The 23169-nt window shown below is 36.3% G+C and overlaps 2 protein-coding genes across 2 annotated transcripts; both read left to right on the top strand.

Annotated features, from left to right (window-relative positions):
- The first annotated feature begins 1565 nt into the window (after positions 1–1565).
- LOC131365491 (peptidase inhibitor 16) lies at positions 1566–9862 on the top strand. The gene is made up of 7 exons (XM_058409067.1): positions 1566–1726; positions 4645–4807; positions 6900–7045; positions 7148–7223; positions 8007–8116; positions 8480–8571; positions 9020–9862. Exons 2-7 carry the CDS (start codon positions 4652–4654, stop codon positions 9190–9192), a joined length of 753 nt encoding a protein of 250 aa, XP_058265050.1. The 5' UTR covers positions 1566–1726; positions 4645–4651; the 3' UTR covers positions 9193–9862.
- A 932-nt stretch (positions 9863–10794) lies between these two features.
- On the top strand, positions 10795–19051 carry LOC131365965 (peptidase inhibitor 16-like). The gene is made up of 6 exons (XM_058409995.1): positions 10795–11111; positions 14617–14762; positions 14904–14976; positions 15596–15705; positions 16036–16127; positions 16919–19051. The coding sequence occupies exons 1-6, from the start codon at positions 10956–10958 to the stop codon at positions 17068–17070; spliced, it is 729 nt and encodes a 242-aa protein (XP_058265978.1). The 5' UTR covers positions 10795–10955; the 3' UTR covers positions 17071–19051.
- The last annotated feature ends 4118 nt before the right edge of the window (positions 19052–23169 follow it).

The following is a 23169-nucleotide window of genomic DNA, read 5'->3' as shown; positions in this document are numbered from 1 at the left end:
CACATGATCAAGGCATGCCGATTCACGTCTTGCACATGCATTCCATTCAGTGCTATTCTAACAACGTCATATTATAAGCACATTATTCGTATTCCTTTGCGCACATGTTTTTATTACAATTAATAAATGCTTATTGGTGCACATGAGTAATCAACATTCCAGTTTAAACTGTAACACCACACCTGCATATAGAACTCAGTAGAATGATTTGAACATCTTGTAAACAGATAAGTCCACAACTTGTCTCAATTTATTCCTCTTGAATAACAATCAGTTCATTAGCCAGGAAACTTTTTGTGCCAACAGAAAGCTAAGCACTGGTGTGTAGTGGTCACTTGATTACACCAAAATATGATGTCAAGCCATGTCACTGCAGCATGATGGGTGGAGACAGCTGAGGATGTGCCAGCTGTGATTACAACACAAACAACTACACAGTGGACATAAGGTAGTGAAGCAGTGCAGAATCAACCGATTTCTTCTTCTACATGAAGTCACACACATTTCTATGCACAGAGAAGTGTCTGCAGGGTAAAAATCGTAAACAAAACTCATGAACATGTTTCATGTTTTGGTGCTCAATAAAGTCTTGATCCAGAGAGCAACCCTGTGGGGGAACCTCATTTCCAGTGCACATGCTTACAAAATTACTCTTCCTTCACAAACTAAGCTCCTGTTTCATCACTACAGACGTCACACTGTCTCAATTCATCACTCTGAAGATATGCTCAGCAGGGGGTCAGGCCTCTCCCCTCAACTGAATGGAGCAAATTTGGTGATTCCTCCACCCTCAGCACTGAAATGTTCTCATTGCAGGGATGTTACTTTTAGCCTGTTGTACTGGAAAACATCGCCATTGTTGTTTCTCTACCCTGATTTCCTGCCCATAAAAAAAACACATGTTGTCATGTTGTCACATGTTGTCATGTGAGTTGCAGCAAGATAATGGGTACTCCTGCACTACCTCCTAACATCCACAAATCCATGTGTAGACTAAACTACTACACTCTCATTTCCAGTACTTATCTTGCGAACTCCATCAGAGATCCACCAAACAGACAGGGGGGTGGGGGGGTGGGGCTGTGTGTTCCAAGAACAAAGACCCTACACTTCTGTAAGCACTTTGTACAATACAATAATGCTGAATATCATCATACAGACCTGGAGTCAGTAGTGTAGGTCTGATGAATGAGGTAAAGTGAGGGATTGCACCCTATCATTTCAGAAGCATTTTTGCTTGTCACTCACTGCTAACATTGTCTAACAAACTGTACAAATAATAATCCTTTTTTACTGCCAGGTTGAAGTGTAATTAACAGTAATTAACAGTTTATTCCCTGAAGGTCTATCAAAATATCATATCACCTACCTATTAATGGAGGAGAAAAAGATTTAAACGAAATTTGCAGATACTGGTCAGATTCCTGGTGACTTTGAGGTTGTTGTTCACACACCATAGAGGTCACACAGAATGGTGCAAATAAAAAAAAAACAACCCATCATCCAATGAGTCTCTAGACACACCCTACCTATAAGCAAGACAGGCCTCATTCTTTTTCGGTCAAATCAATTTGTTAAGAAAAAAGCTGCTGTAAAACACAGGTTAAGATTCTGAGCTGACTTTAAAGGTGTTGACTTTAAACCTGAGGACTGACAGAGACACTGCTGGGAAAACAGGCAACATCTTTACACTCAACTGCTTAAATCAGATCCCATCCTGTATCAGGTAAGTCACTTTGGATTAATGCTTTGGGCATATTAATGAATTTACAGTGGAAATTTTTAATATGTGTGTTCACCAGAAGGCGTATTATATATATCCAAACTAGTTACTAAAAGTACTAATTATTTATTCATTCAATGGATAATATGTGTAATAAATATAGTTTTCTATGATGGAAAGCTTCTAATCATCTGCTCTGATCATAAGCCTTATCTACTCTCCAGTGTCTCTGTTCATATCTTACACCTTACACCTTATTCTTACACCTGAATCTGATCCACTTGTCTGATCTCTGTGCAGAAATAATGGCTTATTAATTCTCAGTTTTTACTGTTTTATCAAGTTTATGATGTTTCTGATTTATATATCAATATTTCGCAAACGATACCTGTGGGTTTTTTTCCTTAGTCGTCTCTACAGGGTAAGCCGCAGGGTGTGTGCCTCACTGTATAATTTGACATCTGATATTCAAACAAATTTTTTGGTGTATATTTATTTCTCTATGGCACATATCCATAAACACAACGGAAACGTGACACTCACTGGACCAGAAAAGAACACCTAGCAATATAGCAAGATAGCAACGAAAATATTCAAACAACTTTTTGTCTTTATTTGTTCTTCATTGGAGGAGAACAAAAGGAAATAGAAAAGTATATCTTAGCAAAATAACATAAATAAAATAAATAAAACCTGTTGTTTCGATAAACCATATTAATGGCTTCTCAAAGCTTTTTTTATTTCCCTTTCTTCTAAGAATTATTTTCTGTCATTTTTTATACCATAATATTGAGATTTTTGCCCATCATTTTTGCCATGTTTTGCCCATATTGTGGACTGTATCCACATAACCCAAATTGTTTGTGTATTGTTTTTTTTTCTACTTGTGTAATGTTTATTTTACCTAATACTTTTGCCTTTTACTTCTGCACATCTCAGTTAGATTGAGTGCAAATTCCCATTACTCTAAAGTACCTCCTGCTCTGTACACTTGGTATTTATACAGTTCGTACTGAGAGAAGTTGATAGCATTAATTCTTGGTTATTAGCATGCTAGCTAACACAAGAGATTCTGAAAAAAAAACCCCCAAAAACATTTACATTTACAATATTTAGCCCATAGCTAATGTTTCCCCCAAAATCAGTGCGTGGTTTGTATTTAGATCAGTGTTTTTTAATGTTTTGTGAGTTTTTAAAAAAATATTTTAAAATTCTTCATTTCCTACAGTACATCTTATCCTTTCACTTTCCTTTTAAAGTCAATGTTGGCTTTCCGTAAATAAGCTTTGTCTACACAAATCTGCTTTTTTTTCATTTCTAAGCTCGGAATTCTTATTATTGACCCGTTCTCTAATCCTTTCTTTTTTACTTTGTACATCTTGTGTATTTATTTCATGACCACTCCTATGTGTAATTGCTATATTATTAAGATTTCATGTCAGACCAGTTTAGGCACGTGAGAAGTATAGTTTACTATGCTAGCTGGATGCTGGAGATTAATTTTTTTGGAGGGGTGGTGGAGGCGTGTTATCAGAGCTTTCCATGGGAGAGGTCATGCATGAAGTTCCTGGCATGCCTCTCTGGTTCTCCCACAGATTCTCCTTGGTCAAGCTGGAGCTTTGTTCTCTCTGGGTGTTTCTTGAAAGCAGACTGGTTGAACATAGGTGTAGATAAATACGAGTGACTGCAGGTTTGATAAATAACATGTTGGTTGTTTTGTAAGAAGGCATGGCCATGAACCAATAATCTTCCGACATGGTTGCCGTTTTGAGAACAGTGTGAAGATTATTTGAATATTATCGTGTTTATTTTCTGTATCTTTTCACAGATGCACTTACATTTTCAACACGCTTCCTTAAAGCCATCAGTGTTAGCTAGCTATGTTAAGAGACAAATGATGAGTGACTTTCTGTTCCTTTCTCGCCGTTTTGCTGCTCAATCTAAAAACCCTGTGTAAAAAAATCCTTACTTATGGTATAAATGTTAATAAACATTAGCCAAGTTATTTAGTTATCTGATGATTCACATAACTTCTCTACTGCAGGATCTGAAGGTGTGAAGACATGCTAGAATTTTAGAAAATCCAATATTGTTGTGTTTTTAGCCAATTTAAGTGAAATCATCATTTATGAACAACGTTCATCATCGCAGTTCATTTTATCAGCTTTATTGAAGCACTTTGAATTAAAGTGAGTAAATCTATCGGCTTTTTTCCGCTAGTTTCATTCACACAGTGCAGCAAAATCTGTGGTATTCTGTGATAAATACTCAAAAGAAAAATCACGTGACTGAAAAGGCCCTTGTTTTAGCCATGAGTTCACTTTCTTAATCTATCTTTCTCCAGAAGTACTTAATGTGTGTACTGCATTGTAACATGATTGCAGCAGATGTTCACCATGGTGGCAGCGGTATGCTAATATTACATACAGATGAATGCTACACTTTTACGTCAAACTTTGAATGACGCATAAACTCGTGTCAAAACCTATTTCCGCCCATTCAAATAATATAATTAACTAAATGCCACATATTAAGGATGAAGGTTTTCACATTTGGTGTCCACACCTAGTGCTGGTTCTGGGGCAGGGCTTGTAATTGCAGGCTTGCTTTCATACAGAAGAATTCTTTTCAAGCCAATGACTCGGTTGTGCAATTCAGAAAAAAATAAAATAAAATCAAGAACATCTTTTGTTTTATTGATTCGGGGACATGCTTGAACTAGCTTGTGAAGGAAATCTTACTGTATCTTGACTCCATGAGGGTTGAGTATGGGGTGTATATGGGGTTGAGAATTATAATCTTGAGAAGGTCCAAAACCATTTGCTCTTCTAGAAACTTACTCAGTAAGCCTTTTCAACACTTGCTAATCGCAGATGTTAACATTTAGGGGTCTTCTTTGTTTTCTCTCTGTTTCCCTGTAGCTCCAGGATGATTTGGAGAACAGTCCTGCATTACACTTCACTGTGGCTCGTCCTGTCTTTAGTGTCTGGAGAGCTCACAAATGAGCAGAAGAACCAGATCTTGGATTTGCATAACAAGTACCGCTCCTCAGTCAACCCCCAAGCTGCTAATATGAAACGCATGGTGAGCACCAAGCATTCCTGTACGAACATCTGCTAAGAGAATCTTAGCTGTTTGTTGTTTAGAGGATTTTAGAGTATTCTGAATATTAGAGTTGCTGTCTAACAATATATGAAGCTTTGCTTTCTGTAGAAAGTTAAACGTTTCATAATAGATGGTGAAGTTTTTACTTGTTACATTTTACAATGATCTGGAGCACCAACAAGCCAATTAAGGCAAGGAGGTGTCAATCAATCATTTCCTTAATGGCGCTAGCATTTGTGTCCTACCCTAGTGAATGTATCTGCATGTTATTTTGGAAGAAACAAACTTGAATCACAAACTAGCTAATAGGTTTTAGATGAAGTTTAAAATGAACATCCTGAACTACACCCACCTTAAACCACTCTCACAGATTAGGCACAGGGGGATTAGTGGTTTTCCTGGTTGTGTATGGTGGCAACTGCTGCCTTGAATCTTTATCATCACTTCGGAATGCAAGACTGATAATGCTTTCATGCAGAAAAATCGAATCCATGCAGACTGCTAAGACAAAAAAAGTTTATAAAAAAAAAGTATGAAAAAAGTTATGAAAAAGGCAAAAAAGTCAACGGGCCAGAAATTTTTTGCTTTAGTGTTACGAATGTAAGTAGTAAGAAGTAGAGTTTCAAAACTAGTAAGAAAAAATAAAACTAGCTAATGGCAGCAGAAACTGCCTGTAATCACTGCAGTATTGCTAAATGCACAATTAAATCAAGCTAACGTCAAGACTCTGGCCTTTACTCGTTACCCCACAGCTTTTTGCTAATTGCCAGCATGATGATGAACATTTTAAGATTTTAAGAGGCAGCTGACAGATTTAGGTGTAGCATAGCTGGAAATAGCTACCTTAGTAATTATATCAATAATTATGTCAATTACGGCAGAAAGCTTTCACAAAGGATATTAAGAAAAACATCTGTGTGTGTGTATGTGTTTGTGTGTGTGTGTGTGTGTGTGTATGTGTGTGTGTGTAGTGCATGGGGTCATCCTCTCTGGTTTGCATTTTGAGGTGGGATTCAGTGCAGAAGTTCAGCGGAAAGATTCAGTGCTGCTTTTTCAGTGATAGTCAGTGCAGAAACATGCCAAGAGACAAAGACATGATGGACGTGTGAAACTTCCATCTTTTACAGCTTGAAACGTAACAAATTAATAAACAAAGTTTTAACGACAAAGAAACATAAAAAAATAAAAATAAATAAATAAACTGACTGAAAAAAAAGGCAGACAAACAAATAAATAAATCTGATAAAGACAGACAGACATTTTAAAAGTAAACAAATAAAGAAAAACAAATACATTAACAAAGACAAAATAATATATAGAATATATACAGTACAATACAAAGAAAGTGTTCATCTTTCTTAACTTTTTCCTCCATTTTTTATACTACAGTGTTGTGCTTAAATAAATTAAATTCATTATTTTATTATGCAAAGCTAAAAAAACAAAGAGGTTTTAATAATAATAATAATAATAATAATAATAATAATAATAATAATACATTTATTTATAGGCGCCTTTTAAAAAAAACTCAAGGACACCGAACAATAAGTTACAAAACAGCACATAGAAACAATACGACAAAAAACAAGCAACAATAACAAAAACAAATACAGAAGACTGAGACTGTGAGAGGGCAAGTAGGATTTAGGAAGAGTAAGCAAGCTTAAACAGGTTTACATTTTAGGTTTTACATTTTAGGGAAAAAACATTACAAACATTACAACAAAAATAACATTTACAAATTGTTTCACAGAGGTTGATAATATTAAATGTAACTTTAAAATTTTAAAATGTTAATTTACAAAAAAAGAAATCAGACTTACTTAGCTTGATGAATATGAGAAGCAAGAAGAGAAACTAAATCATGGTATAAGAGGGGAAAAAATACTGATTTATTCTGTATGTTTTATCTTGTTTTTCTATTGCAAATAAATGACATTTTTTATGTTTGAAATTTTCAAATTAAAAACAAAATTCTGATTAGAACTCGATTCGAGAGCACAGGCATCTTACTGGCTTATTTTGCAGCTCTAGTAAAGACCCATGTGAACCTTGTGTTGTTTTTGTGTAGCTTTGGGATGAATCGTTAAGCACGGTGGCTGCATCATACGCCACTAACTGCACTTGGGAGCACAACCCTAAAATCTTTGGCATACTTGGCGAAAACCTCTTCATGACGCTCGGACCCCTGAACGTTGACCAACCGATCGGTTTATGGTATGGATGAAGCTTTCACAACAGCTCCACACAGCCGAGCTCAAATAAAACGAACGAGTGTGTAGTAGATCATCCGTGACTATCTTTGTTCTCTTTCATCAGGTATAACGAGTATGTGAATTACAACTTATACTACAACAGCTGCGTTGAGGGGAAACTGTGTGGACACTACACTCAGGTGAGAGAGAAGAACAGCACATGATAGCATCACCACCCTGAATGATTTCCTTCACATCTCTGTTTTTAACATGATTTATTTACTTTTTCACAATTGTTTATTTGATTTTTTCACAATTAATATTTTGAATCATCACTGATATTTTCTTGAATTTTTCCACATTGGATGTTTTCATAATCTGGATTTTTATTGCTTCATTTCATTCCATGTGAAATTTCTTTTCCACGATTCAGTTGTTTCACTTCATGAATTATTCGGATAATTCATATATTTTTCCTTTGGATTTTTTCACATTTTGTTTCCAAAAAATTTTTTTTTTCATGTGTGAAAAAATTCCTCATGTGAATAATTTATTTCTGAATGTGATTTTTTTTCACATGATTTAATTATGTTCACATATTAATATCTTAATATTTTCATGTCATATGATTTGATTTATTCATCAAATAATCTTTCAATTATACGTCTTAGTATAAGCATAATTTTTTTCACACTAATTTATTTTCACATATGATCACATGAGTTTTAATTAAAATCCTCATCCCTTTCAGCATTTAAATAATTTTTAAAAAAATAAATAAAATTTGATAACTAACTACAAAGAAATAATGAATAACAATATTTAGAATAAAGCCACCAAAAAAGCATTTTCACTATTTTACTAAATTCAAACAATGCGATTTTTTTACTATTTAAAATTTGCAACAACAAAACTAATGTTGAATACACACTTCAACATCTATTGTCTTTGAGTAAAATAAACTTTTTATGTGGTTGTTACAGATGGTGTGGGCCAACACCTCCTTTATTGGCTGCGGTGCACATTACTGCAATGATGTTTCTAAATTTGATGCTAAAAATGCCACAATCCTGGTCTGCAACTATTATCCTCCGTAAGTCTGGCTTTCATTCTGCTACAGCTGGATTGTTCTATTGTATCTTAAGGGGTGACAAATTAAAGGAACAAAAAGAACATAAAGTGTGTAGGTAGGGTGTTGGACCACTTAGGCAGCACTGGATCAACTGTGTACCAAGCCCTTTACTGATGTCTCTGCATCCTGAAAGAGACCACGCCCACTGTGCTAGAAATGTTTCATCATAGGATAAGGGTGATTTCCAGCATAACAGAAATACATTTAATTTGTGTTGTGTACTAAAGTGTACTAAAGAAAAAGAATACTATCTTTCACTTCTACATCATTTTTCAGTGTATTATCACACTAATTAAAGAAACTTTAATGTAATGTGCTTTGCAGAGGTAATATAATGGGACAGTCACCTTATCAGGAAGGACCTCCGTGCACCAAATGTCCAAATGGGACGTTAGGATGTACGAACAATTACTGCGGTAAGGTTATAATACGTAACCATGTTTTTTTTTACACGATGTACAGTGATGTTCTGTTCGTGACCTTGTTGATAATAACGGGCTTGTGCAAATGTAATTCCGTTTCTATAGTAACAACACACACAGGGACTTGGTCTTCAGGACATGTCCCATGTAAACAGATAAAAAAAAATGACTGATCATTAATATGGTGATGTTTTCTATAAGGAGATATTTAGGTAATGTTTGTATGTTTATGTTTATGAGTCTCCAGCATGAGTACTTTACTTTACTTTACATACTAACAGTATGATTTGGTGACAAGGGAAATCATGATACATATCCTGGCTCTTCCTTTTTTTTAAAAAAAAAAATAAAAATTTCTAAACATTTGTTATAATGCTAGTAATATTAGCATTTTGCTTCCATGTTTAACAAAATCTTAAAACCCACTGTATACTTCCTCCAGATCTCGGTACCAGTATAACTACAGGACTTTCACCAGCCTCTATAGCAACTTTGCTTAACACAGGAAACTTGGTCAACAGCATGAACGCAGCAAATGCAGCAGGATTTATGAAACCCTCGGCGGTTCCGCTACTGCTCACTGCCCTGGCAGCACTTTATATTCGAATGACATGAAAGTGAGCTGAAGTTTGTCAATGTCAAGGTCAAGTTTGATTTTTAATTTCATTACAATTTATTTTTTGATTTTTTAATTTAATTTAATTTAATTATATATATATATATATGACACTTCTAGTCCCTAAGAAATGAAGGCAACAGCAGTTTAGGGACTAGAAGTGTCATATATATATATATATATAAAACCCAAGTCCCTAAACTGCAGTTGCCTTCATTTATTATAGTAATAAATAAGTCATATGTTATAGTATTATATCTAAAATATTTATAAATCTATTTATTTTGAATACTATAATATCATATTGGTAACACTGGGTGTTTCATGTGTTTCATGCTAATCTCTTTACATTATCGTTCAGTATTTATATATATTTTACACATAGATTGTATGATATGTAAAATTTAAATGAGGAGGGTTTTACTGTTTGTTTGTTTTTGTTTTTTTTTAAACTGAAAACTAAATCGAAAAGACTCCATTAAACTCCATTACAATAAAGCAACTGGAAATGTCAAGCTACAGAAAGTCAATTATGTTTCAAAGTTATTCTTTATCATTTTTAAACATTCTAAGCTGTTTCCTCCTTGTCATTTCGTCTTTTTACATGAAATAAAGGCTGGGACACACTGTATAGTACATGACTAAACTAATAAATTATTAATCAACATGCTCACTGTGTGTTTTCAGTTGACTTGAACAGTTAGTTCAAGGACAAGAACCCAAGTATATTTTGTCTTAATTCAAGATTTAAATTGTTTGCACACCAGGTTCTGTAGATTACTATCTACGTGCTATGTTATGATAAAGACTGTCCTGTGCTCTTCCCAGGACTCCCCTGACATTCTAGAAGCTTCTTTTTATCAAACACATCAAAGAGGAATTCTAATAGCAGGAGAAGCTTGGTTACCATAACAAAGACATGTTTCTACTCGTCAACTCAGAACTCATGAAGCTCCACTTCTTATGCTAGCATTTGGATATTTGAGCATAAGTAGAGTATGTGCTTTTGATTTGAGGCTATGGCCTTGGAGGGAACAAATTATATAATATTTTTAAATTACAAAACATCTAACTTCTCCCCAAATCCTTGTTACACCATAAAATGTACACAAGTAGTTCTTATAATTAAAAAAAGTATTAAACATAACTCATAAAGCTCTTTCATTCTCCATGGTCAGTGATTTTTAAGAGGGTTTTTCTAAAAGAACGAACCCTCAGGCTGTTTCTCAATTCAAATCCTCCAGCTTCACAGTGGAGAAGTTCTGAAAGTAACTCTAGCACAGTAAATGCCTGAGAAAAAACAAGAGTGGATTGGATCTGACTGTGTCCTTTGTTATCTATTGCATTCCTTTTCTTATGAAATGCACAGACAGAAGGAAACAGGGCCAGGATGTTAGGACACACTTTGCTAACTAAAAAAGGGACGTTTATACTCCAGATGTAAGCTCATGTTTGGACTGACACTTCCGATACGGAAGAAGATTCATGGAACAGATGTCAGTGGCTCTTATTGACAACGGGGAGGCAGCAAAGTGTTCGTGTGTGAGCTAGCTGGTCTATGTGTGTAACAAAAATATGTAACTTGACCTTGTGAGGATTGAGCAAGTGTAACATGGGGTGGGAGTTCCAGTCAAAGCTGTTGAGAACCTCCTCTCTCTCTCCACTACACACGCTTGCATAACCATATAAACCTTCTCAAACATGCATAGCTCACATCTGTACTGACAAGCTTTCCTAAGTGGAGTACACTTGCTCTCTGAGGATGATTTGGAAAACAGTTTTGCACTACGCCCGGTTCGGACTCATCTTGACTTTAGTATCCAGCCAGCTCACTGAAAAACAGAAGGAGGAGATCTTGAATCTGCATAACATCTACCGCTCCGTGGTCAAACCTGAAGCTGCTGATATGCTACACATGGTGAGTGTTGAATGGACCTGATCCACCTCTGTCCATGATGTTACCAGCTTGGTGCATGGTGTTTTATGGCTTTAATGTACACAACAATATATAATTTAAAAATTTAAAACTTAAGTTCCATAACACTTTAAAGGTGTTATAAACTTTTTTTTTTATAATATCCGTTGCAGTTTCTTCTCACGAGAGAAACTCCATTCTCTGTGTCTCTGACATCTAACCAATCAGAATAATGATGCATCATACCTACTTGATAATTTACTTACATTTTTGTTTGTATAAGAAGCTTTGAAGATTCAGTGGCTTTGAAGATTTGGAATAATCATATATTATATCTGAGATATTTGAGATACCCTTCTTCTTTGAGGGTTTTTCGGCTGTTCCACTGGGAGAACTCTTCACAGTTCTATGTACAGGTTCCATGTAAAAACACTGATTAATCTAAGAACTTTTAATTATACAACAAACCCTTAAGGAAAGAACATAGATAGTTGGTGGCTTCATCATGAAACATGGACACCACAGGAAATGACTATAGACTTAACAGGAAATCATAACCTTTTTCAACCTGGTGACTAAAGCCTAAAAGGTTTACACATTGCATGTAAGTACATGGGGAATTACATTTTAGTCTGCAATGCTGTTGGCCAGATTGAAAAAAAGTTTCTTCAAGTGTTCAATGGATAATTACAAGCTCTTGGCCAGGGGTTTCCAATCTTATTCAGAAAGGGCCAACATAGGTGCAAGTTTTCAATCCTTCCATGCAGAAGCCACACCATATTTTAAAAGCCATGGTCAGCCGATTAAATGTATGGGCTCAGATGTGGCTCGATTGGAAGGAAAACCTGCACCCACACTGGCCCTTTGCTGAAAAGATTGAACCCCCTTGCTCTTGGCTATGAACCCTTTAAGCATTGTGGCCCAAAAAGCCAGATCTCAGATGCAACAATTCATTTGGTTTGATCACCTGCTGATCTGAAACCAAGAGCTGATGACAAAACTCAAGTTATTTACACGACTGACTTTAAGGTGGTTTGTAAAATGCAACAGGAAGTGTTGTTATCTCACAAGTCCAGGGTCTTTGATTCGATCCTGAGCTCGAATGACTGTGGTGCTTTGTATGTGTATGTAAGCTTACTTTGGGTTCTCGGGTTTCCCCCAACCTTCCAAAACCATCCCAGTAAATAAACTGGCTATGTGCTGGACTGGCATCCCATCCAGGCTGTATTCAGTCTACACCCTGGGATAGATTCCAGATCACCATAGACATGAGCAGTTGAGATAGTTAAGGTGTGGTCCTGAGCTTTGAGCTCCAAACCTAGCCCAGATTTATTATTGTTGTCTCGAACACCAACCAAATCTTGTGAAATTGGCACACTCTGGTAAGCACCAGCCATTTTTGGGAAGCCATCATGGTATGTTTAAGTGTAGCTTTGTGTAGGTGTTGAAATGTTGAACAAGCAGCAGCAACTCTATAACACCTACATATGAATCACATTAGCTACATTATTCTTCCTTAGTGCTTAGTGCTTCATGGAAGTCATCTTTGTGTTTGTGTAAAGTGGACATCCAGCGTGGTTGGACGATGTCTCATGATGATGTTCTAATTGTTAGTCTCGCTTCACATCAAGGGAATGAAAACATACAGTTTCTCAAAAGGAAGTATAAACTACGAAGTTCCAAGGATGATGATTCTGTAGGACTGTATGTTTGTATGTTTGAGTTAAACAAGGCCCCAGATTTTGTTTTCGTTAAGCTCTGCCAGCATGCCTGTGGTGATTTTGAGTACATAAATGTGTGTGTGTGTGTGTGTGTGTGTGTGAGTGTGAGTGTGTGTGCGTGTATGTGTGTGTGTGCTGGAAACAGTTCTGCCAAAAAAAAAAAAAAAGACTGAGTAATGTGTTTTGCCTCTCTCTCTCTGTGTGTGTGTGTGTGTAAATTCCCCATGTGGTAACCCTGTGTCCTTTATACTGTACTAAATGAGATCCTGAGTGCATTACTTACTCAGGAGGAGTGCTAGAGTAACATTAATAACATTTTAACATTATACTGCAGCACTGTGATTGGTCAGAAGGTGTAGATTCGTTTTTCAGGGATTAAAGAACCTAGTTACATTTACGTTTCTGGCATTTGGCAGACGCCCTTACCCAGAGCAACTTAAACTTTTATTTTATTTATACAGCTGAGCAATTGAGGATGAAGCACCTTCTTCAATGGCACAACAGTGGCAGCTTGGTGTGCCTGGGATTCAAACTCACAACCTTTTGATCAGTAGTCTATCTAGTATGTAAGTAGTTGTATACATAGAGCGTTTGTCAGAACACAGAGCCTCTCTCTGCATGGTAACGTTTGCTGCAAAACATTTACAATTATACATTAATAGAAGGAGTCTCAGGTGTCGGCACTTTGTAACAGCTACTAATATATAATTATTTAATCAATGGATAGAACAATATCATCGTTATGTCACTAATAATAGAGTCAATGTGTATGTGATTATTGGAATAGAAGCAACTTTGCAGTAGTAACAGTATCTTTATCACACCACCACAACCGGGTGTTATATTTTCCTATAACAGAACAACATGGAAGATTTTATTGGAATGTAGTAAGTAGAGTTCTAGGATCTTCACATCTGGCAAAAACATCTGGCTGTAATAGATCAGGTGTGTCTGATGTTGGAGCACAGTTGGAATGTGTATTAATATACAAAACTGAAACAGATATGACTTTAAACACGCTATTATTAACGCTTGGTGTAATATTTCACCAGAAAATACTCAGGAAGCTGAAGACTTTTCCATAGTGGAAAACCTACAGCTTTACCTCTGACACTGGAGACTCCAGTGAGACTCCGGAGACTCTATTTGTGTGGAGAATCCACCATACAAGACAATGTTAAAGGATAATAATCCATGCTAAGATGGTGTTTCATTTAAACATTAGACAAGTTAAACAGTTTTCCATTTAATGTGATTTGATGTGGAATGTCCTCAAAACAAGTTAGCTCCTGTTCCCGCTCCTGTTCCCACATTACAGCAGCTATAAACATCCGTTCCTTCACCAGCCTCACGTGTTTTTTCTCTCTCTTGAAGTTAATAGAATGAAAAACCACAGGTTGTCATGTGATTGAGCGAAACTGAAAAACAACCTTCCCAAGATTGAAAGCTTCCCCCACCATGGGAAACTCCTACCATAAGTGTTACATAAATTACCTTCTCACAGAAAATAGATCATTTTACATTTTTTAAAATAATAATTTTATAATATAATTATTTATAAATTTATAATAATAAATTTAATATCCAGCTTAGGATTCTTCCTTGTGAAGAATAGAAACCAGCTGTTCCTATAGACATGACCACATTTAAGCACATACCTATGATTTGCTGCCATATTAATTTCAGTAACCGCTACAGGAAAGTAACTGACGCCATCTGACCAATCAGAATTAAACAGCATTTATAACAGCGCCTTACAACTTAACCTTGTGCTTGTTGTCATGCAGATGTGGGATAATGGACTAGCTTTGGTGGCTGAAGATTATGCTGCTCAGTGCATATGGGAGCACAACCAGGCAGTGATGAACGAACTAGGAGAAAACCTCTATATCACCACAGGAACTTTAAGTCTCAACAAATCCATGGCTAAGTGGTACGTCGTGACTCACGTCATTTGAGATGAGATTTGACTGCGGCTCTGGTGCTGTTCGGCAGCAAATTGAATAACCTTGTGCAATGTTGTAACATTTTGTTGAATGAAAATGCAATACAAATGGTTGTTCTCCATTGGCAGGTTTGATGAACAAAAAAATTACGACTATGCGAGCAACACGTGCGAGACAGGCATGTGCGGACATTACACACAAGTGAGTGGTACAGATAGTCCTGAGTGGCTCTGATTCTGATCTTCATTTCTATTATTTTACAAGCAGTTACAGATTTAGTTGCACCCCCAAATTCTATTAGAACTTAAACACACACTTAATTGGCCACAATAGGCTATGCAGGATCACTTGCATCATTTACATCATACCTTTCACTGATGCAAAACTTAAACAATTGGCTTCATTCATGGCATTCCATTTGGACAAAAGTAATGGTCGCCATGTACAAGTAGAAAGCATTAGTGTGTGTCTATGGCGATGCATTATTGGAAGATTTGACACTGTTTAGTCCCCATTTTCAAATGTTCATCCCTCGGTATGGAGTATTTTGGGTGTGGCTAAATGTGGCTAAAAACACACAATGCTTGTGAGTGGGAAGAAAGTCAGACACTTTTCATCAAATTAATCAGAGTTTTTGGTAAATTGGTTTTATTTACACTTTACTACATGGTGGACCAATAAATAAATAAATTGCTCTTTGACTGTGTGTTTTTGTGTGTATGTTAACTAGCCAATAAATGTTAACTTAATAAACATGTAGCTAGGTGTATATGCTTTACATTACTGGTGTGTTGTACTTTGTGTGCTGTGGCTATTCCAGGTAGTGTGGGCGAAGAGCAGCGGCGTCGGCTGCGCCACACACCTCTGCAGGACGGTTGAGTATACAGACTATAAGAACGCTACAATTCTGGTCTGCAACTACTACCCACCGTACGTCTTTGTTAATTAACCTACTTTGAATCTGAAGTAGTCTTCAGCACATCAGGACAAAATCACTGTACACTTCAATTCTGTCAAAAAGCCACGATGAAACTTGTTTTCCATCATGAAAATTTTTCTATTTTTCTGAAATGGAGAAATGTAATTTTCCTCACAAATAAAAATTTATTTGTATTTTTTTCTGTTGCTAAAGGATATCAATAAATGCACACGGTGCTGTTTTTCTGAGAGCGTATAGTGCACATTTCTTTTTACCTTTTATCTCAGCTTCAAAGTGAGTATCATGCTAAAACTATGTGTAATCTCTTGTCTCATTTCCAGAGGGAATGTAGTGGGAAAACACCCATATGAATCAGGAGTGCCATGCTCCAAATGTCCAGAGACGGCGATTGAATGTATAGGAAACACCTGTGGTAAGACCAGAAGCTCCAAAATGCTTCTTTTACACTATGCCACATTTATTATTTATCCTGTTAACACTCCTCTCCACTCTGAAACATATGTTTAGATTGAATCTGTTTATGATGGTTGGTTAGTGATCTACCTGATGAAGAGGGTGACGGCCTTGATGGTGTTATTAGCATGAAATTTGAATTTTTAATAGCAGCTGATGTGCTTGAGTAAAATGTACAGATGAGAAGGAAAGACATGATAACTGGACAACAAACATATCTTGGCTGATAAACTATATGACCTTTGTCCATTATTATGAACAGGAAATGATTCAGATGATTTTTTTCATTATCTATTCTTTTTTTTCTTTTGAATGAATATAGCAAATAGATTTGAATTGCTTATAATATAATACAAAGTTTTTGTAGGTGTTTTTGTCTGTGTTTTTACCTCCTTACACTCTGGAATTCTCTGGCATGGATATAAAATCCTGATTACATCTTTCATGCTCAACATTCCATTCCAAATGTGTAGGACTTTTCACAAATAACAGGCTAGTGTGGTACTGAAGACTGCCAGGCAAAGAGTTAAGCTGAGTTAATGCTAGCACAAGAATAATTTTCTGTTTGGCTAATAGCTGGTAGATTATAGAAGCATAAGTTACTTTAAGCGCTTTTGAGTGAGGCACTTAATCCTGTGGAACAAATGTAGTGCTTATTCCTTATAACATTAATAACAATAGTGTTGTATGCTAATATACTAATATTAGCTGGGTGGTAAAATCTCTGAAGTGTTTAAATCTTTCTTACAGCTCACATTGAGATTAGTGTAACAGAGGAGACCGGTTTGGACACACAGCAAACAGAAAAACCTTGGACACAACCCGTGAGTTCGACGGGATTTACAAACCTCTCAGTGGCTACGTTACTGCTTGTTGGTCTGATGATTGCTTTTATATTTTAAAGACTTGAATATGATTGCACGGCTAAAGCCACCAATCCTGACATGTAATCCCAAGACATTTCAAAGAATCATGGATGATTCTTTATTTTATCCTTTATTCATAACCACTAGACCATCACCAGTGACAGCGTTCATATCAAATATTAGTGGGTGTTTTAGAGCCGCTTCCGATTATATTTAGCAATCACATGGCAAAATTGCACCGTAGGGTCAGGTCATGTGTAAAAGCTACACAATGAGAGATTTTTCTTGTTGATGTATAATATGATAATTATTCTTATTCTTATTATTCTTATTATTATCTTATGAGAGAAAAAATGATTTAAAAATAGTAGAAATACATATAGGGAAAGACAACATCTGACTTCTCCACATTCTCTTTTATCGAGCCAGCTATAACTTTAGCTCACAGCTATCAGCCTCTGAACCACATAAAATCCTGTAAAGAGCCTATAACAATGTTTTATATATCTGGTTAAAATTAGTAGCTTGCACTGTATACTCTGTCTTGTCATTTTGATTACAAATAATCTTTCAGAATTGTAATACATAAACTCTGCATAATCTTTAGAAATCTCACAGACGACATTTCAAGCTAGTCTGCTAGCGCTTGAGCACTAAAGTTAATGCTAACGGAAAGAAGCTTTGCTCATTTATTTAGCACTGAGTAAATGTCTTTGAGTACATCTTTGACTACTTTGGCAGTGTCAGAAATGCACACGATGGGTGTTGTTGTTACTATTTAGACATATTACTTGAATAAATAGCCATCAGGTGTGTATTAATTGCCTTTTTCAGTAGTCTAATTCCGTCAAAAAGGATTAGGATTAGCTTGCAATACCACATTTTTCAACGTTAGCTGGTCCGTACTGAATGTACAAGGTACATTCAAGGCTCACGTAATAAAAAAAAAGTTTAGATTATTTCATTTGTTGTGTATAGCAAAATGTGTGAGTGATGACATGGCATAGTATCAGTCATTGAATTAAAAATAATGATGAATTTGTTTTTATATTCAGTTTACATGTGATTTAATGTAATGCACTAACTTGTGATAAAACACAAGCTGGAAAAGAAAATTTCAGGATATCCTGCAGCCTGGGAAAATAACACAAACTGGAACTAAGTGAAGTAACTGTAGTGTCATAAGCAACAGAAAGTCTGGACGTATTGTGTAGTATTAGACATCAGCACTTTGTTTTAAAAAAAAAATCTTAACTGTAGACGTGTAATTCTGTTTGTGTGTGTTGTATTTCATTTAATTGTAAGATTTCTTTTAAAACATTGTATCAAACTACTAAACAGTTGTATTACTTTCTTGATAAACATGGTTCTATAACCTTAAGACTTTTTTTTTATTTCATACTGTCATTAAATCCGGTTTCTACATTTGCCTCACACTTCCAGGGTTGGTGGTTCGAATCTCTGATATCTCTAAATTGTCTGTAGTAGGATGTCCGTCTATTTAGTCCTCTGGTATACACTCCAGGCTCCCCGTGACCCTGTGTAGGATATGTGCTACAGAAAATGCAAGGATGTCATAAAAAATACATTTTCTCTGTGTATTAAATTGTTCTTATTGAAGCTCTTTATCTATTTCATATTCTATGTTTAAGAGAATACAGAAGGGGGCGACAGAGTCTTAATAACGTCTCATAATAATGACTTCAGGCGTTCGAGTGCGACCTGATGATACCTCACTCTACACACACACACACACACACGTCGGGGCATTGATATTCGTCTCAGTGCTAATTGTTTGCAATATAATTTTCCAAACAATGAAAGAAATGTGTTTTTTCAGAAACAATGTTCATACTTATAAATCCATACATTTTAATGCATATTTAGTATTTAAAAGACATTATGTGAAGTGGATATATGCCCTGGACTTTACAAAAACAAAAGTGTCTGAATATTTGTTTCCCCTTATTGTGTACAATCTATGTACAATATTCAGTGAATAAAACCCTGAACCTGACCTGGAGAGTTTGCCTATCTGTTTATTAGCTGCCTGAGAACAGCAGTAATGTTGTTAACTTCGGACTGGAAGCTCTCACTGCTAGCGTAGCCTGAACGTCCATCTATCACAATCTGGGTTTTCTTTTATTAATCGAATTGCTATGATCAAGCTTGCTTGTTTCCATTTTCAAAGTTGCTTTAAAACCAAATTAGAGCTAATTCTCAGTTAATTGATGTTGGGAGGACTGTACAGTCATTGTATCAAAGAAAACAACGCCTACCATGTCTGGAAAATTAGGACAAGTGACATATTTCAAGCAGCTTCCCTGAAGTCAGGCAAACATACACCATGAATGTGGCTATGCTGCATAGATAGGGGTATTTAGAGAGCTATTTTTCTTATATCTCACAGACGTGAGAACAAGGAGAGGTGCTAATTTGATGAACCTGACACTTAAAGGTCAAGCTAATTTAAAATAGTCCAGAATGCAACAAAAGACACAGAAGCATATTGACAGTGACTCAGTAAATCTTAGTTTCTCAAATCCTCTAAAGACAACTGAATATTAGCTCAGCTTTGTTTTACCACCTGAAACAGATCGAAATTACACATGTATAAATTAGCAATGTGAATCTTCTCGGTTTAACAAGAGCTCTTGGATTTTTCAGCATCCTTATTGAAAAAAAGTGTCAACTTATTTTTTTGGCTGATCTGATTAATGTTGGCTCTTAAGCAAAGCCAAATCACCAGCCTTATTCAGTCCAAATTAAAGAAATAAAGAGCCAAGAGCTGATAAACACTCAAGCCCGGAAGCGGAGAGCAAAAGCGTGATGCCCCGTTGTCATATTATGACAGTGTTAAGCAGGTCCTACAAGGCTAATTAACATTTAGCCTGACTACATGCCCGGTGGAAATGTCACCGTTTCCCAGCGATTTTTTTCAGAGCCTGTGTTTTAACCACACAAATGAGAATATCAGATGGATTACTCACATCACTTGAACTTTAGATTGTGTGTGTTATTTGCAATGAGAAGAAGACAATAACAATAAAGTTGAAAATAATCAACTAAAGCAAATACTAAACCCAGCTGTCAGCCAGTGACAGAGTGTGATGCGAATGCGGGGTTTAATTGAACGAAGAGAACAAATCCAAAAGGGCAAAGCAAAATCAAAGTCCATAGGCTAGGCTAGGCTAGGCTAGGCTATTTTACGTCAACACCAGAAAAGTGAATACAGACAAAACTTTCAGTAATGTTACTAGCGGTAACAAGCTAGGAGCAATATATGTCAGAGTTATGTGAATAGAGTTAGCAGTAGCAAAAACAATCACTTTTAAGCACATTAGCTGATTGAACTGCTGGATGGCTTTATAGTGTGAAAATCTAGGCTTTTCTGAACAAGATGTGGGAGGAGTAAAGGTGTGTCTATAAACTGAATCCAATGTGAACACAAACACACAATCAGGACTAGAAGACTCTTTTTAAAATGGGTTTCCTAGCCACGCAGTATACTTCAGCTAAAGACAGGGGTTAAATAATATTTTTTAATCATGTTATATGAATTTTTCTAGGTTATTTGTTCTAGAAAGTAAAAGCATCTTTAAAGTGAGCTGCAAGCGTAACAGACCCTTTAAACCGTGTTTACATTCTTTAGAAATTCAACATAAGCATGTGAGTCGCTCGTTACATTTCATTTTATCAGCCACTTTACTGCTTTAAATCTGTTTTTATGCAGCAGCTTCCAGTCTCTGATAACAAACCCTGAGTTTGTGGCTGCTGCTTGTAAGCCTCAGTGCCTGAGTCCTCCATCATAATTTTTCATTGTTTTTTAAAGTGTTTCGACACCTTGGGCTTGTTGTGTTGTGCTGCGTGGGTGTGTTGGAGTCTTAGGACACACACACACACAGACACACATACACACACGACTGATGTTCTGGCATTTAGAAAGCAGCGGAACAGAACCGAGTTGATCTCACAGAGGGAGAACTGGCCTCAGTGAGAATCATAGATCAGACCTCGTCCTGAGGCGTCACGCTGCTGTGTGACGTCATAATCCACAGCAGTACGACGTGATGTTACAGACGCTACAGTGACAGCTCATCACAGAGGTTCTGGAAATTTCCAAATGGTTGTAAGTGGCACATTTCCTGTACACTTCCTAGCATTTCTGCTGTATGATATTTTATTAAAGTAAAGAAAAACTGAAAAACTTGTATAGGAGACAAAGTAAAGAGCCAGAGTCGGTTCTATCAGGAGTTTTACGTAAGGGATAAAATAATTGGTTAAATAGATTTTTCTAGAATTGTCTGCAGTAAATCAACTGCTGTTATTGGAAACTAATCAACAGATATAATTATTATAATTCAGTTGTTTTCCAACAACTGCATGTTCACTTTTCTTCCACCACAACAATCTGGCAATTTGTATTTTATTGAGAAACAATATGTCATCATTTTATCCTTTTATACTTACACTTAGTGTTCATGAAACAACTTCCTGTTTTCACTTATGTTATAGCAGTGACAACATTTCAGCAAATTCAGCTGGTTGCTGAGATGTTACTGAGAAACCGAAACTTCAAAATATAAAAATGAACGTTACAAGAAGTAAAAAATAAAAATGAACAAATAGATAAATAAATGTCTCCTTGCAGAACATCTCACTATTTTTCTGTATTAAATAATGCCACACTTTTTTTAACCTATTATGAATAACACTTTAATTTTCTTGTGACTGAGCTGTTGCTATAGAAACAATAAGGTATAAATATATATAAATCTGTCAAAGCTACAGATATAGAAATATGAACACTTTCAGCATGACTGATCAGCACTTTGTCATAAATGTTAATATCCAGTTCTGACCTGCTAATGCAGCTGTCACAATAAGAGTCTGTTTTAAGCATGTAGTTAAAACAGTATATAATAATAGAAGCTTCCGGATGTTAGGTGTCACTCCCATTCATCCCCTAATTATGTGCAGTGGATTCTGTCATGATGTGAATTAACAGCTAGCAGCATCACAGAGTGCATCTCAATCCAATCACTGGTCAGGGCATTGACTGCTTTAATAGAGTTGAACATTTTAATGTCTGTCTGTCTGTCTCTCTCTCTCTCTCTCTCTCTCAATCACAAAATCCTTCAAGATCACAAAAATACTTACTCCCTAAAGCATACCACAATGCAACACAAAAACTATCTATCTATCTATCTATCTATCTATCTATCTATCTATCTATCTATCTATCTATCTATCTATCTATCGATCTATCAATCAATCAATCAATCAATCAATCAATCTATCTATCTATCTATCTATCTATCTATCTATCTATCTATCTATCTATCTATCTATCTATCTATCTATCTATCTATCTATCTACCTACCTACCTACCTACCTACCTACCTACACCAATCAGCCATACCGATCAGGGAATACCGTTTCTATGACAGGGTGTACATAGTCTGCAACATTGCTTAGGTAAGTGGTACATGGATCCACATGGATGGCAGGACCCAAGGTTTCCCAGCAGAACATTACCCAAAGCATGACACTGCCTCCACCGGCTTGCCTTCTTCCCATAGTGCATCCTGGTGCCATGTGTTAAGGTAAGCGATGCACACACACCCGATGTGTGATGTAAAAGAAAACGTAACCTCCCTGGTCCAGTTCTGATGCTCATTTGCCCATTGTTGGCGCTATCGGCGGTGCGCAGGGGTCAGCATGGGCACCCTGACTGGTCCCCATACGTAACAAATTGCAAAACTGTGTATTCTGACACCTTTTAATCAGAACCAGCATTAACTTCTTCAGAAATTTCAGCAAAAGTAACTCGCCTGTTGGATCGGATCACACGGGCCACCCTTTGCTCCGCTCAAGCACCAGTGAGCCTTGGTTGCCCATGACTTTGTCTCCAGTTCACCGCTGTTCCTTCTTTGGACCACTTTTCATAGATACTGACCACTGCAGACTGGGAACACCCCACAAGAGCTGCAGTTTTGGAGATGCTCTGATCCAGTTGCCTAGCCATCACAATTTGGCCATTGTCAAACTCACTCAGATCCTTACGCTTGCCCATTTTTCCTGTTTCTAACACATCAACTTTGAGGACAAAATGTTCACTTCCTGTCTAATAT

Source organism: Hemibagrus wyckioides, linkage group LG15 (assembly GCF_019097595.1).
Source record: "Hemibagrus wyckioides isolate EC202008001 linkage group LG15, SWU_Hwy_1.0, whole genome shotgun sequence".
In the NCBI taxonomy this organism is placed as follows: Eukaryota; Metazoa; Chordata; class Actinopteri; order Siluriformes; family Bagridae; genus Hemibagrus; species Hemibagrus wyckioides.
Note: the sequence above shows the minus strand (reverse complement) of the source record. Positions and strands in the feature narration are given on the sequence as shown.

Excerpts from the sequence above, each read along its gene's own strand:
- LOC131365491 (XM_058409067.1), top strand. The coding sequence starts at position 4,652 with ATGATTTGGAGAACAGTCCTGCATTACACTTCACTGTGGCTCGTCCTG. Across the intron at positions 7,046-7,147 it reads GACCAACCGATCGGTTTATG|GTATAACGAGTATGTGAATT; the intron begins GTATGGATGAAG and ends CTCTTTCATCAG. Across the intron at positions 7,224-8,006 it reads TGTGTGGACACTACACTCAG|ATGGTGTGGGCCAACACCTC; the intron begins GTGAGAGAGAAG and ends TGGTTGTTACAG.
- LOC131365965 (XM_058409995.1), top strand. The coding sequence starts at position 10,956 with ATGATTTGGAAAACAGTTTTGCACTACGCCCGGTTCGGACTCATCTTG. Across the intron at positions 14,977-15,595 it reads TGTGCGGACATTACACACAA|GTAGTGTGGGCGAAGAGCAG; the intron begins GTGAGTGGTACA and ends TGGCTATTCCAG. Across the intron at positions 16,128-16,918 it reads ATGTATAGGAAACACCTGTG|CTCACATTGAGATTAGTGTA; the intron begins GTAAGACCAGAA and ends TCTTTCTTACAG.